Source organism: Hipposideros armiger, unplaced genomic scaffold, assembly GCF_001890085.2.
Source record: "Hipposideros armiger isolate ML-2016 unplaced genomic scaffold, ASM189008v1 scaffold_219, whole genome shotgun sequence".
In the NCBI taxonomy this organism is placed as follows: Eukaryota; Metazoa; Chordata; class Mammalia; order Chiroptera; family Hipposideridae; genus Hipposideros; species Hipposideros armiger.
In genome coordinates this window covers 1,663,474-1,677,462 of record NW_017731569.1, presented here as the reverse complement: position 1 = coordinate 1,677,462, position 13,989 = coordinate 1,663,474, and the positions used below count along the sequence as shown (strand labels likewise).

Genomic DNA, 13,989 nt, shown 5'->3' with positions numbered 1-13,989 from the left:
GGTGTGTCTTATACATGGGAGTGTCTTCTACATGGGGAAATAAGGTAGATATCTATCTTTCTAAGTAATCCAAGTGCTAATTATTCTCAAATCCTTTTCTGGAAATCAGACTGTGATCACTTCAGGTTTATAATCCAACTTCCTTTTATAGAAATCTTCATATGGATATTTCAGAGATATCTAAAACTCATCACATCCAAAACTATTATTTTCCTCAACAAAAGCCTGCCCCTCTTCCAAAATTATCAATCTTACTGCTCAAATTCAAAATGCGAGTTTCATCTTTTATTTTCTACCTCTTTGTTTTACTCCATCTCCATTAGCCACCAAGCTCTACTGAGCCTAAATATCTCTTGAATTTATTCTGACAACTCACTAGTCCAAGGGATCAGCATATCTCACCAGACTAAGTCAATAGTCTCCTAAAAAGACTTAAACCAAACCATGTTTCTTCATTATCAGCCAATTTATATTCTCCATATTCTACCACGATCATTATAAAAAATCTAATGGTGTCATGCCTCTAAATGAATGGCTCCTTGAATGGCTCACCATTTCACTCTGATAATGGCAAAATTCCCAACTTATGCTTCAAATAATACCATTTTGATAATTTAGACTAACATTGCCTCTGGATATTACTAAAAAAACTGGACAAAATATATCTTTTTTTATATCTGTTTGAAAGCACCAGTAAGCTAAAAAGCCAGAAGTCAGAACCAAAAGAGATGAGCCTGGCATTTGGGAGAACCCCCAAATTGAAGGAGGCTTAGATAAACCCTGAATTCTTGAAGGGCTATGTCTTAAGAATAATGGTAAATTGCAAATAGACAGGTACTTTTGCAGGAACTGAATTCATTTCCACCTATCTCAATCTCTGATTGGATTAACTTAATCTATTATTGGTAATCCCTTTTGGCATCTTCCAAAAACAAACAAAAATCATCTTTGTAGGGAAATAATATCATTCTAAAAAATATCTTGCAAGTTTTACATCTATCAACAACTCTACATCTGTAATTTTATGTCTGAATTTGAATCACTGAAATGCTTATTAAATGAATAAATGGTAAAAAACAAATTTTTCCTGATAAGTAAAATAAATTACCTTCATCATTGTTATGGCAATATATCGGGCCTCTTTCACTATCATTGGTTCATAGGAAACATCCAGCTTTGGTGACGCCAGCCCGCCAAAAGTCATGTCAGTGTTAGAAGGTACAGCAGTTACTGCAGGACTGCCAGGGATCCTTTGAGGTTTCTTTACTTGTTCTTGTTGTAAAGATGTTTTTTTCTGAGAAACAGGAACAGCTTTCACTTCCACCTAACCATGATATCATAAAAAGCAAATATTATTATTATATAATTGTCCGTAACACATCAAAAGAAGCAATTTACAGTTATGTACAATTTCTATAAATTTTTTGTTATCATTGGCCCATCCTGGGGATTCTCTTCAAAGGCGTATGTAGCAGTGCCAGAATGACCTTAAGATGGTTCCACAATATGGATGTGAACACAGTGCAAAAGACAGACCTTGTTTTTTAGAATAAATAATCACAGATATCAAAACATAAAATAAAAATAAATGCCACCATCAATAAAGTGCAGGAATGGATGGTAGAATAAATCTGCATTGAATTTTTGCAGGGACTAACGTTATTTTATCAGGTAACTTAAGTATAAATATTTTCTCACAATCTCCACATATTTTAAAGTGCTAATCTCAATTTTAACCATTCTGCAGAAGAAAATGTACTCCATTGATGTCTTAAAAATGAACACATAATAAAACAAATCTTATACCTAAAGCCTAGATTTTTATTTACTCTAGTGAAGAAAGAGTACTATTAGACAGCTCTGTCATCAACATAATCTATTTGATCTAAGCAATCTAATTAGGTTTTCCAGCTCAATTTCTTCAACAATAAAATGAGGTTATCTTTCATCTACCTTACTGTACAGATGCAAAAAATAGATTTAATAACGTAAGTTTGTTGAAAGTACAAATTATTTTATAAACAATACTCAGAAATACTTTCCAGGAATTACAATAAAACATTTTATTGTTGCTTGTATATCTGTTTACGCATGAGCAAAAACCACTTGACAGGCAACCACAAAGTTATAAGCAATTTATTAGCACCAAGCTCTAACCAACTGAGAGCTAACCAGCCATCTGCTAAGCAATTTAAATACCGCTTTAGTTCATCAGGTATCATCATCTCAGGTTCAAAGTTTCTTCTGTTCCTTTCAAACACTACTTTTGTGGTTGTTAAGGACACCTAATTCAACAATAGGATCTTGACAGAAATAATAAGGGTAACATAAATGAAAGTAACAGTATTACTTTAATAATTAAGGGGCATCCCAGAACTGTGGAATATCTTTCATGTTTAATGTTCTTATTCACGCCATTCTAGGGAGTAGTATTATGGGACTCTGACTGCCGACATAAAATTAGGTGCAGCTGGCAAATATGTTCCATTAAATAACCACAATCTTTAGTTGGGGTTATGAGAGATCAGTATTTGAACTGACATAATGCCCTGAAAACATCAAAAACCCATCTATGTTATTTACAACACAGAAGTTTAAAGATGTATAGTAAAATTCTTCAACTCATATACACTGCCACCATTTTTTTACATACTATTTTGATTTAACCTTTCTTTAAACAACTATATTTACTCTAAGTAAATTAACACATGAAGTATACGTACTTGCCTGTGCACTATGAACCTTCAAGTAAACAACTGAACAATTTTATATGCTGACTTCTAAAATATTATAGAATGATAAATATTCTGCTTTCTTTTATAAACTGTGCTTCTTTAAACATTTTTTGTTATTCTATTTCCTATGTGCTGTCTCTTTTCACTAAATAAGATTTTCTTGAAATAATCATTTTATAAGTTAAAAAGTAACAATATCACTTGCTACTTAAAAAAGCATTTTAGATCTCACTGAAATAGCTGCAAAGCAATTTTTATGTTTTGAATAACTGGCTGTTATTACATAAAGATATTTCAACAAATTTTGATAAGTCTAAAATGCTCTTTGGGCTGGCTGAGTGGCGTGTTGGTTAAGAGTTGGCTTGGGACGCCATTTGTGAGCAACAGGGCACCGGTTCAGCTCCCACATGAGGGCCAGTGACACTGCACCCTCTACAGCTAAGATGGTAAACAACAGCTCAACCTGGAGCTCTGCTGCTGTGAGTCGCCAGCGACAGCATAGGCTGCAGCCCCTGCTGCAGTGGGCTGCTGTGAGCTACCGTGAGTGGCTGGCAGCCAGTGTGAGCTGCCATGAGCCGCCATCCAATGGCCAGCAAGCGACTGCCTCACCCAGGAAGAGTGCAATGATCACAATACCAACGTGGGCCAGTGAAGCGACATCCTCCACAACTAAAGAAAAAAAGGACAGCAACTTGTCTGTTCCCCTTCCTCAATTCCCTAATGCTGTTCCCCTCCCCAACTCCCCAATAAAATCTTAAAAAAATAATAAAATAAAATGCTCCTAAAACTTCATGTGCTGTCTGTTAGGCTGAAAATAAAAAGATTAAGTTAATTTTGTTTTCAGCTAATACGATAATATGATATTAATAAATTTAACATCAATAAGTATGCAAATCATGTTTCCTAAATAATATTTTTAGGACTTTCCTAGGTACAGTTTATAAAACAGATAAATCTGATATGGATTTTGAGAATAATGAATAAAAAGTTTAGTGTAAAAGAGGGCAGAGTAGGAGATGCAAAACATACAGGAGAAAAAGAGGAAGGATAAAAAGATAGATATAGGTCATGTGGGCAATTAAAAGAAAAGAAAAAACAAACCAAAGAGGAGGAGAGCATAAAAGATAAAGCATAAAGTCTGACTTGAAATGTAAGCTATGAACCACCCAGACACCAAAATGGAGTAAGAGACAGCAAAAGGTGCAAAGGAGGAAACATAAAAAAATAAAATTAAAGAAAGACTTAAAGTTTAACAGTATGAACATTTAATTTTTTTTTTTAAGCTGAGCCATCCTGCCACCTGTTGGCAGCTCAGTGGCTGCTCAGCTCGGGCCAGGAATTGAACTGCTGTTGTTCAGAGCTCAAGCTCTTGAGTGAGCTCTTAACCAACTGAGCCACTCAACAGTATGAATATTTAAAAGAAATGTTATGCTGACATGGAAAATGATTTTTACAATGTAGTTACACAAATAAGGAACTTATTGTAGACTCAAAGACTGGATTTAACCACTCACTACATACACTTAAGTGAGAAATTCATCAGTGAATAAATACATTAGCCCTTTAACGTACTAGTTTATTGTACTGTGATAAAAATTCTGTCCTTGGTATCATTTCTTTTTTGTTTTTATCACTATCAGGATTACTTTATTCTTTACTCATTTTTTTCTTATAATTTGATTTTTGCATTCCAGTGAATTCACAGTAGGCATGAAATCACTGAGATGGTGCACAATCTTCCTTAAAAAAATTAGAAAATGTAGTGCAGCGTACTGTGTAAATATATATGTTGTATGTAATTAAGAGTAATACTATTCCATCCTATATGTGTTATGTTTGGGTCATGACTGAAATCCTTATTGTAGGTCATGGCCAAAACCTTGAAAGCCACTGGTAAAGCTTGATTTTCATTTAGGATCAGGGTCAAATACTTTTCCACACAGTTTTATTTACTGGTCTTAAGACGCGTAAACTATATGTCTCATGTCTTTTTTTTTTTTTTTTTACTATTAGTCAGGTAAAAGGTTTCACTGGCATTGTGCTTCTTCATGGTATAAGTCAAAGCATGTACCAAGTAGTTGAAATAGTTCTACTTAAAGTAATATTGAGGTAAAATTAGGTGCTCTGTAAGTAAAAGAGATTTTGTTGCTTAATGAACTCTAAGCTCCAATCAAATTACATAGTAATACAATTTTGAGGGGCAGGGGCAGCTGGGAATTGCCTACATTTTTCATTCAATATTGATTTTTTTCAGAAATATAACAAAAGTTTTAAATGAGCTATTTATATTACTAGATTATATCACAAAAGACATAATTTTACACATTACAATATGCTAATGTTATTATTAATTAATGTCTCAGGAAAGGTATACAAAGAATCATATTCATCAATACAGCATGTGACTATTCCCATTTCTATTCTTTTACAATCCAAATTCATTTATTTCTAATTTATTTAATAAGTATCATTACTATATTTCAAATGTTTCAATAGTACCAAGTGCAAAATATATTTGAGTCCTTTAAAAAATAAATACAAAATTTTAAATGTATTCTTTTATTGATTTATTCAATCACTGTGTATTGAGGGCTTTCCCCCTATGTGCTTAGCACCCTTTATATGGACACCTTTTTATATTTCCTTTGCATCACCATAGCACCTAGCAAAATATGAAAAACAAAATATAACTTGGAAAACTAGGTACAAAGTAATATAAACAAGTCATTTAAACAATTTTTTGGTGTCCTCCATTATATACATATAAAGAGAGTATTGCAAATGAACTCTAGGCACTTGCCATTTCTTTCTAAAATATTACTAGTTACAACAGTCAATACATAGATGTCAATTTAATTTTGATATAATTACCTTCATATTGGGAACATGTACCACATCCCCATACTGGTCTTTTGTTTGAACAGTTATGGTGGTTGGCCAACCACAACGAATATCATCCTTATTCAGGATCAAAGATGTTTTCTGAGGATCAGCATAGGAATCTGGCTGAAGCCACCTAGCACGGTAAGGTAAGAAATAAGCAAACAAAAAAGTCAGTCATTAACATCTTCAATGATTATATGCCAAGCGAATAAAACATGTATCAAACAAAATACTAAATCAATAACTTCATTTCTGATTCAGTAATAATGACAAGTGTCTTCGTTGGAAATCCTTAATGACCAATTAATTTAAAAATATGCCAAAGCCCATGAAGATTTCTGAGGTTTACAAATAAAACAGAAATAATTTTAAAACTAGAAAACAAAATTTTAACTATGATTAGATTAAAATAACCAAGGAAATGAATTTAGGTTGAGTGTAATTTGAAGTCCTGAGGACACTCATTCTTACTGATGGAGCTCTGCCTTAACTTGCCAGCCTGGAAATCTGGAAAAGAGCCGCTTCTCTGCAAAAATCGGAGCAGAAATGGCATTCTGCTTCCTTGAGAGTGGTCAGGTTAAAGATGCAGATGTCCTGCCATCTTCTCTTTATACAATTTCTCAACTATCTTCCCTCATTACCTTCCTTTCCATGTAAATTTTACCAATTTTCTATACTTGTGAAAACCATTCCTGAATTCATTCCATGATCTACATTCAAGTTGTTCTGTGAGATAAGTAATAAGTAATTCTGCTATGTATAAAAATGTCTACAAAGACAAAACAGTGAGGCTGACATAAAATGTTTTCCATTCTTCTCCAATCACCATTTTGATTTTTAAAAACTAAAGAGTAATCTCTGTATTTTGAAAATTAAAACCAGAAAGAAGTTAGATTTCTACATTTACTAGTAAAATCACACAAGACAGCATATTTTTCTTTATCTTAAAAAGAAAAACAAACAGCGACAGAATAATTGAAAACACTACACATCAAATGATTTGATTTAAATTCTAAATTTACATTTGTATTAATTGTAGATTTGAAAAAAACACATATCAAAATAAAATACAGTAATAAATTCAGGTGTTTAATTAGATATAAAATATTACTATCCAATACGCAGACTTCTCAATTATACCATGTGTTACACATGTATTTTAAAGTTCATGTAGGAAACTTTAAAATAATCAACTAACAACTCTCATACATTTTAAATATATTTTGAAATATTAACTATTTTATATTTCAGCAAGTTCAAAACACATAAACCAGATTATTTGAGGCAGCATGTTAATATCCTAATGACTCCCCTTTCATTTCTCTTCCGCAATGAAGACTGAGGCAAGCCCTGTTGTACTTAAAGTGCATACCTTGCAAGCCTTCCACCACTAGATCCGGGAACACAAGCAATAAAATCATCCAGGAAGGACTGTTCATTGCTTTGGATTTGAAGAGGTAAGTTTCCTTCCAGTGCCTCTAATATAGTTGGTGAATGAGAAAGAGCTAAACCCTTTCCAAGAATACCAGAATGGGTTTTGCACACCTGTTAGGTAAAAGAGAACATTTATATACTTTAAAATATAAAACTTTAATTGCACGAATTTCTGAACTTGCACACGATTTTCTACAGGCCATTTTGGGGAAATAATTTTCTCCCCATGTTCCTGTGTTCCTTTAACTTATAAAATAGAAAATTTCCAGGAGGAAAAAAATATGGAATATTTCCAGTGTCCTTCTTCTCACAAAAATAAGTGACTCATTAGAGATCTGCATGCTAGCTGAAATGATGCATCTCCTCCCACACTAGCTAGCCCGCTCCCTACACATTACATCCCCATTTGTCAGGGCCAGAGCGCCCTTTTGTGGGAAGCTGTGGAGGTATCCCTCTTTTTGTGTCCCCATTATTGGCAGCTATCATGGTTGTGTGTGCTCTCTTGGGTAGGTGGGGACCAAGGTCTTGGCTTGGGCAAAAAGTGGATGGAAACTTAATGGTGGCTGCAAATAAACTGCATTAGCATGTCTAAGACTGATTAAAGTTAAGAAAATGAGGCAGATAAAACTGAAAGTTTATTCCTTACCTATTTGGCAAGCAAGCCTATGTTTTGGAAAGACCTGCTTTAAATGCTGAAACCCTTTTAATGACTATATAATATATTTCAAAACAAAATATTTCTCATAGAAAAGGATCATACTACCAGTACTAATTTCTACAACAGTAATTTCTGTGCTCTATGAGTTATGCAATTTCCAAAATAATAATCTTTGAAATCAACAGACTTGAGTTTGAATCCTCGCTTTGGACAAGTTATTGCTGTGTGCTCGTGAGCTAACAAGTTACAGACCTTCTTGAAACTGTAAAAGGTATGAACTTGTGATTAAATAATATTTCTATTCTGTGGTTATTACAAAATTGAAGTTGAATAACACATATAAAATGCACACTACATTGCTTACAAGTAGTAGGTGTTCAATACACGTTAGACCACAACTACCTTACGTGCCAAAAAGGTAGGCAATTTGGGACAAGTAGCACAATAAAGATCTCTTTATATCTGGCCTAAATGACATTTTATAAACCATAATAATCCCTGCAACAATGAATAATATATGAATTCTTTCATGGATCTCCTTAACTAGAATGCTGTATAACACATATTGTATTTATTGTTTCTTGAATTTTTATTTTTGTATATTAAGGTACAAAGGTTTTTTATTTTTTTTTTAACAAAAACAAAAGCTGGTGGGTTTTCAAAACCCAGAAATGTTTAACATTATCGAGGACACCAAGACTCCCTATGATTAGAGCATCGTGATCTGGATCATGACTTTGTTACCTAACTCCCAGAGGTCAAATTCTAACTCAGCTGCTTACTAGCAGTGTGATTCTGGGCAAATTACTTAAACTCTCCTTGCCTCACTTTCCTTATCTGTAAATGGAGATAAGGGTCTCTAATACAGAGGAGTGAGGACTAAATGAATTAAAAATATGTAAAGTGTATGAAACAGTGCTTGATAAAGGTAAGGGCAAGTAAGTGTTTGTTTTTATTATTGATGCTGTGATCAATTTATCTCAGGAAATACAATATAAACCATTAGTTGTAGGTATTAGAAGACTAGATACTAGCCTTTACATCCCAATTAGCTGAATTCTTAGACAAGTCACATAACTTTTGAGAACTTCAGTTACTGTGATTGTAAGATATGAGACAGAATGCTGACCTCAAAGTTTAACTGCAAAAATAAGTAAATAATAAAGATATTGTAAAATATAGAGTGCTCTCTAGGCATTATTTAAATTACTACTAAACCTCTTCTCCCCTTTTCCTAACTGGCAAATAAAACTTTCAAGATCCGCTTTGCACGCACACAGCTCTGCAAGGCCTTCCCCTGCACCCCTGGCACTTGTAGGTCTTCTTTCTCCCGTAGGATTCATGTCTCACTCCAGTTAGCACCCACCGTGCAGTACAGCACTGGCTCAGATGTGTCTCTCCCATCAATGGGAGAAATGATAAGTTATTTATCTGTATATTCGCCAATAACTAGAATGAAGTATATAATGAATGAGTCCTATTTTCAAGAAAAGTAATGCTGATCTGAATGAATATACTGCTTTTAAATTAATGTACAAAGTTTATCCTTACAATGTTTGGACAATACCTGTAATGCAGCCTCTTCAAGAATTTCAAGATCTTCCTCTAATTCATTACCTGTTGTGTAAATAAAAGTTTTACTAAAATATATCAATACTTAGTTTAACTTTCTAGTCCTTTGCATTCTTTATACTGTTTTCACAATTCTGATATTTCAAACTGAAAAGAACTATTATTGCTCTGCATAAATCTCAGTGGTTTGCATTTTAAAATGTAATTTTCAGTGTGAATATAAGCTATAATTCTCAAAACTCAAAATGTATCCGAATGACTTGCAAAAGATTTATACTATATTTATGCATAGAAATCTGTAACTTTTGAGTATTCCTCATTTTCCACAAAAAAATGCGGAAACTGATTATTCAGAATCTGAGCATTTTATTTTGGCTATCTTATAGAAGAGCTATAAATGTTTGCTAAACAGCAGTAACTTGCAGGAAAACCTAAGGTAGTGACTATATCTTCTAGCCATTTTCTCTTTTATTGCTTAATATAGAACATATTTATTGAATTTTCTTTGATAGTTTAATTTATAAAATATTACTACTAAAGTAATAACTGTTGAAAGGAAAATATTCCAATTATACTGAAGTATAGAATGAATAATTCTGCCACATCTCCCTTCCTAAATATAAACAGTGTCAAGTTTGTTATGTACTATTCTAGAAACTGTGTGCAAATAAACGTATATATGTGTGTCAACATACACACATGTGCACACATACACACATATTTATACATACAGAAGATGATGTTTGCAAAAATGGGACCTTCTTCTGCAACTGCTTATCTCAGTTAATAGAATTTGGACATCTTTCTTGGTCAAGACATAGGGGTCTACTTTTGTTGTTGTTTTTTAACAGTTACGTACATTCCAACTGTATGGATGAACCATTACTTATTCAACCGGTTTCCAACTGATAGACATTTTGGTTATTTCTAGGTTTTCTAATCACAAGCACTGTTATATTAATCTATCTTACAACATATACTTTTTTAGCATTTTTACAAGTATGTATAAGAAATTGCTACATCAAGAAGTATATGCATGTAAAATTTGAACAGTTATTGACAAATTTCCTGCAAAGAGGTTGTACTAATTTTCCTTGTGTGAACAGAATACTAAATGTCTCATTTCCTCAGACATATATCAAAAGGGAACCGGGGTGGATGAAAGGGAGCAGGAAGAAGAAAGATAGGTAAGGAAGAAAAGAGTAGAGAAAGTGAAGAAAGAAAGGATCAAGTGGGAAGGGCAGTCTCAGAGGGAGGAGATGTAGATGAACTTTTGAGGGTGAGCATTAGGGAAATATAACAGTAATAGCTTTTATTCCCAAATACTGTGAAAATAAAATGTTAGACCATGTATAAACATCACAGAACTAGCAAATATTTTTAACTTCATTTTCTTATTTGCCATCTTGATTATAAATCAACTTACATATCACACAAATGTGTATCATATGAAGAGGTGCCACTTCTGCCACCGCCTCATTTCTCTGCTCTGCTTCACACGACAACTCTTCCAAAGAGCTATCTATATTCAACCTGATGCCCCACCCCCTTCCTGACTTTCCATTCTCTCACTCTGATCTAAAATGCCTTATATTTCTCTCATTTTACTGATATATTTCTTATTGAATATATAAACAATCAAGAAGTTTTTCAATCCAGTGACAGGTTTTAACTGAATTCTCAGCGGCATTCAAAAATCCCACGAACATCCACTCTCCTGGTTCTGCACCTACCTCACGGGCTGCTGCTCCTTCACAGTCTTTTTGCAGTTTTTTTCTTCCTATTAAGTCCAGCTTTGAAATTTTGGCCCAGCTTTGATCCTGGGCTCTTCTCTTTTTCATTTGCATTCTCTTCCTAACTCATCTTTCATATGGTTCCATGTATTTATTTACTTGGCCATGGATTTTATTTTAAATTTTTTTATTTTTTAAATTTTCATTAAATTTATCGGGGTGACATTGTTAAGTTATATAGACCTCAAGTGTACAATTCTATAATAGATCATCTACATACTGCATTGTGTGTCCACCACCCAGAATTGGTTCTCCTCCCATCACCATACGTTTGACCCCCTTTACCCTCTTCTACCACTCTCCCCGCCACCTTCCTTACCCTCTGGTAACCACTAAACTATTGTCTGTGTCTATTAGTTTTTTTGTTTGTTTGTCTTATTTGTTGCTTTCAGTTTTATATTCTACATATGAGTGAAATCATATGGTTCTTGATCTTTTCTGTCTGACTTATTTCACTTAGCATGATAATCTTAAGATCCATCCATGTTGTCACAAATGGCAGTACGTCATCTTTCCTTACGGCTGAGTAAATATTCCATTGTATATATGTACCACATCTTCTTTACCCAATCATCTATTGCAGGACACTTTCGTTATTTCCATGTCTTTAAATATCAACTATGTTCAAATGACATTTCCATTGACTTGTTCTCTGAGCTCCAATGAGTTCCAATTGTCTACTTGATATGTCCACTAGAATATTTAAGAAATGTCTCACACTTGTGGTTTAATACTCTATGGCCAGTGCTTAACCCAGAGCCTGGCACACAGTATGTATATGGACAAAGGAGGGTATCTCTGTGCATATGTGTGTGTGTGAATACAAAAGACTAGAGCAGGGGTCAGCAAACTGCGGCTCGCGAGCCACATGCAGCTCTTTGGATACATACCTGTGGCTCTAATCAATAATGTTGAAAATATTTCTTAGGGGGCCAGATGGACTCATGTCCTGTTGGGGAGACCACTTCATAGTCGGTGTAGAGGCCTGACCACAGCACTGTATTTCTGAAGCTGATGTTGAATAATATTGTGTCAACTATAATTATATATACATATAGTCACGGGACACGGAGTAGAGAGTGGGAATGGAATCAATGTAATTGTAATAGATAAGCATGATATCGGGGGTGGGAGGGCAGTGCATGGGGGGAGGGGGGTTGTTACTTTGTGAGGGTGAAAAGGATAACTTGCATTGTTCTATACACCTGAAACTAACAATTAAAAAAAAAATGAAAATAAAACTATCAGTTTCACTTATAAAATTTTTAAAGGACATTATTCACACAATGGTGATTTCATTTGTTTTATGGCTCTCAAATAATTTTTAAATTGTTGTGAGGGACAGGATTGGCTCTTCCATCTCAAAAGTTTGCCAACCCCTGGCCCAAAGGATACTCTTCCGTCTTCATTTAAAAAATCCCAAACTACCAGTACACTAAACTGCTATTGGTCAACGAGTGTTATGTGACTATGAAATTCATTTTGCTAGTCTATTTTCATAATAAACATACTCTATTTTTAAAATTAAAAAAATAACAAAAACATCATATATAAACACCTAATACTTCAACAGACTTACCAATAGGAAGTGCTAGGTCCTTTTTCATCAAAGCTGCTGCACAAACCCCACCAAGATTAGCTAATTCTTTTTCCAAATGAATGACTCCCTGTAGAATTGCAAAAACATGTCATATGCTTTAAAACATGTTTGGAAGATAATGTGCACTATCAACAAATGTGACTTGCATACAAGCATAACTTTTGAAAGTGGAGGGAAACATGGTTAAATTAAGAGTGGAAGTGGTTCAATGTCATGTCTCATGCTGGCTGTAAGGTTCAGGCCCACAGGTTCACAGTCCAAAGAATTTTTCATTCGTTTATTAGAGGAAACATGATCATTTTTTCACCTTGATTTTGGTTTATTGTATGATTTGAAACACTCAGAAGAGATACTGAATTGGCCCCTTTGTGAAATCAGGTTCTATTATTTACTCAGAAAGGTAGAGAGACCTGAGCAGGTTTGGAACAGGTACAACTACAAGTATACTAGGTCTTCAAAGATTGGGTCATGCTGCATAGACTCCATTCTCTTTATGTATTGAAAGTAGCAAAAACCAATGACTGCACACAATTAAAGTACAAAATATTTTAAATTATACACCTCAGTTTAAAATAAACTTCTGACTTCTTAAATTAAGGCAGCAAATACATTTAAGTCAGCCCTTAGAAACACAATCTTCCTTAACAGAATGAGAAGATAGTTCATTCTTACCTCATCAGGTCCGGGGCTAAACTCATATCCAATTGCAAAACATTTGAAACCATAGAAAGAAGCTTTGTCATCTTTCACATAATCTGATGCAGTCTCCAATGAGAAAAGGGCCTCATTTCCTAAGAAAAAAAGCTAACATTGAATTCAAAATCTTGCAACAACTTTTTCTTTCATCCATCTTAAGATAGGTAGCAATACTAATCAAATACTAAAAAACCTAGTCTTTGGGAAGGGAGCAGTTCCTATATCTACTTGAATAAAACTGTGCTAAAAACAACACTAGAAATGAAAGAACCATCCAAAGTGAACTATTATTTTTTCCTTTATGATCAAATTCTCCTGAATCAAATGCCCTACCTTTAAGTTACATGAGCAATCATTTTTCAATTTTCTGTCAATTACTGAAGTGAACCAGGTTAGCCTGTTCTGTTTCAGAGTGAGCAATCCTTCACCCTGGCATCTGATTTTGTCTGATCTCTGGACAAACAAAAAAAAGCAGGTGGACTAGAAGAAAGTATTTTCTAAATTCAAATTGGCCATTACTTTGAGGGATCACAAGTATAGTTAGGTTAACTGGTTGAAAAGAGAACATACTACATCTAGTTTTAAAAACTTACTTAACAAACTTTCCTTAAAGAAAAA

General features: G+C 33.9%; 1 protein-coding gene across 1 annotated transcript in view; it reads right to left on the bottom strand.

Annotated features, from left to right (window-relative positions):
* The window catches only part of MYCBP2 (MYC binding protein 2), a 270,913-nt gene that overhangs the window by 96,531 nt on the left and 160,393 nt on the right, over positions 1 to 13,989 (bottom strand). Inside the window, exons 42-47 of the mRNA XM_019654304.1 lie at positions 13,348 to 13,466; positions 12,655 to 12,742; positions 9,278 to 9,327; positions 6,991 to 7,163; positions 5,607 to 5,751; positions 1,109 to 1,324 (exon numbers count right to left, since the gene is read on the bottom strand). Of these exons, the coding sequence (XP_019509849.1) occupies positions 1,109 to 1,324; positions 5,607 to 5,751; positions 6,991 to 7,163; positions 9,278 to 9,327; positions 12,655 to 12,742; positions 13,348 to 13,466 (791 nt within the window). The remainder of the gene's footprint in view (positions 1 to 1,108; positions 1,325 to 5,606; positions 5,752 to 6,990; positions 7,164 to 9,277; positions 9,328 to 12,654; positions 12,743 to 13,347; positions 13,467 to 13,989) is intronic.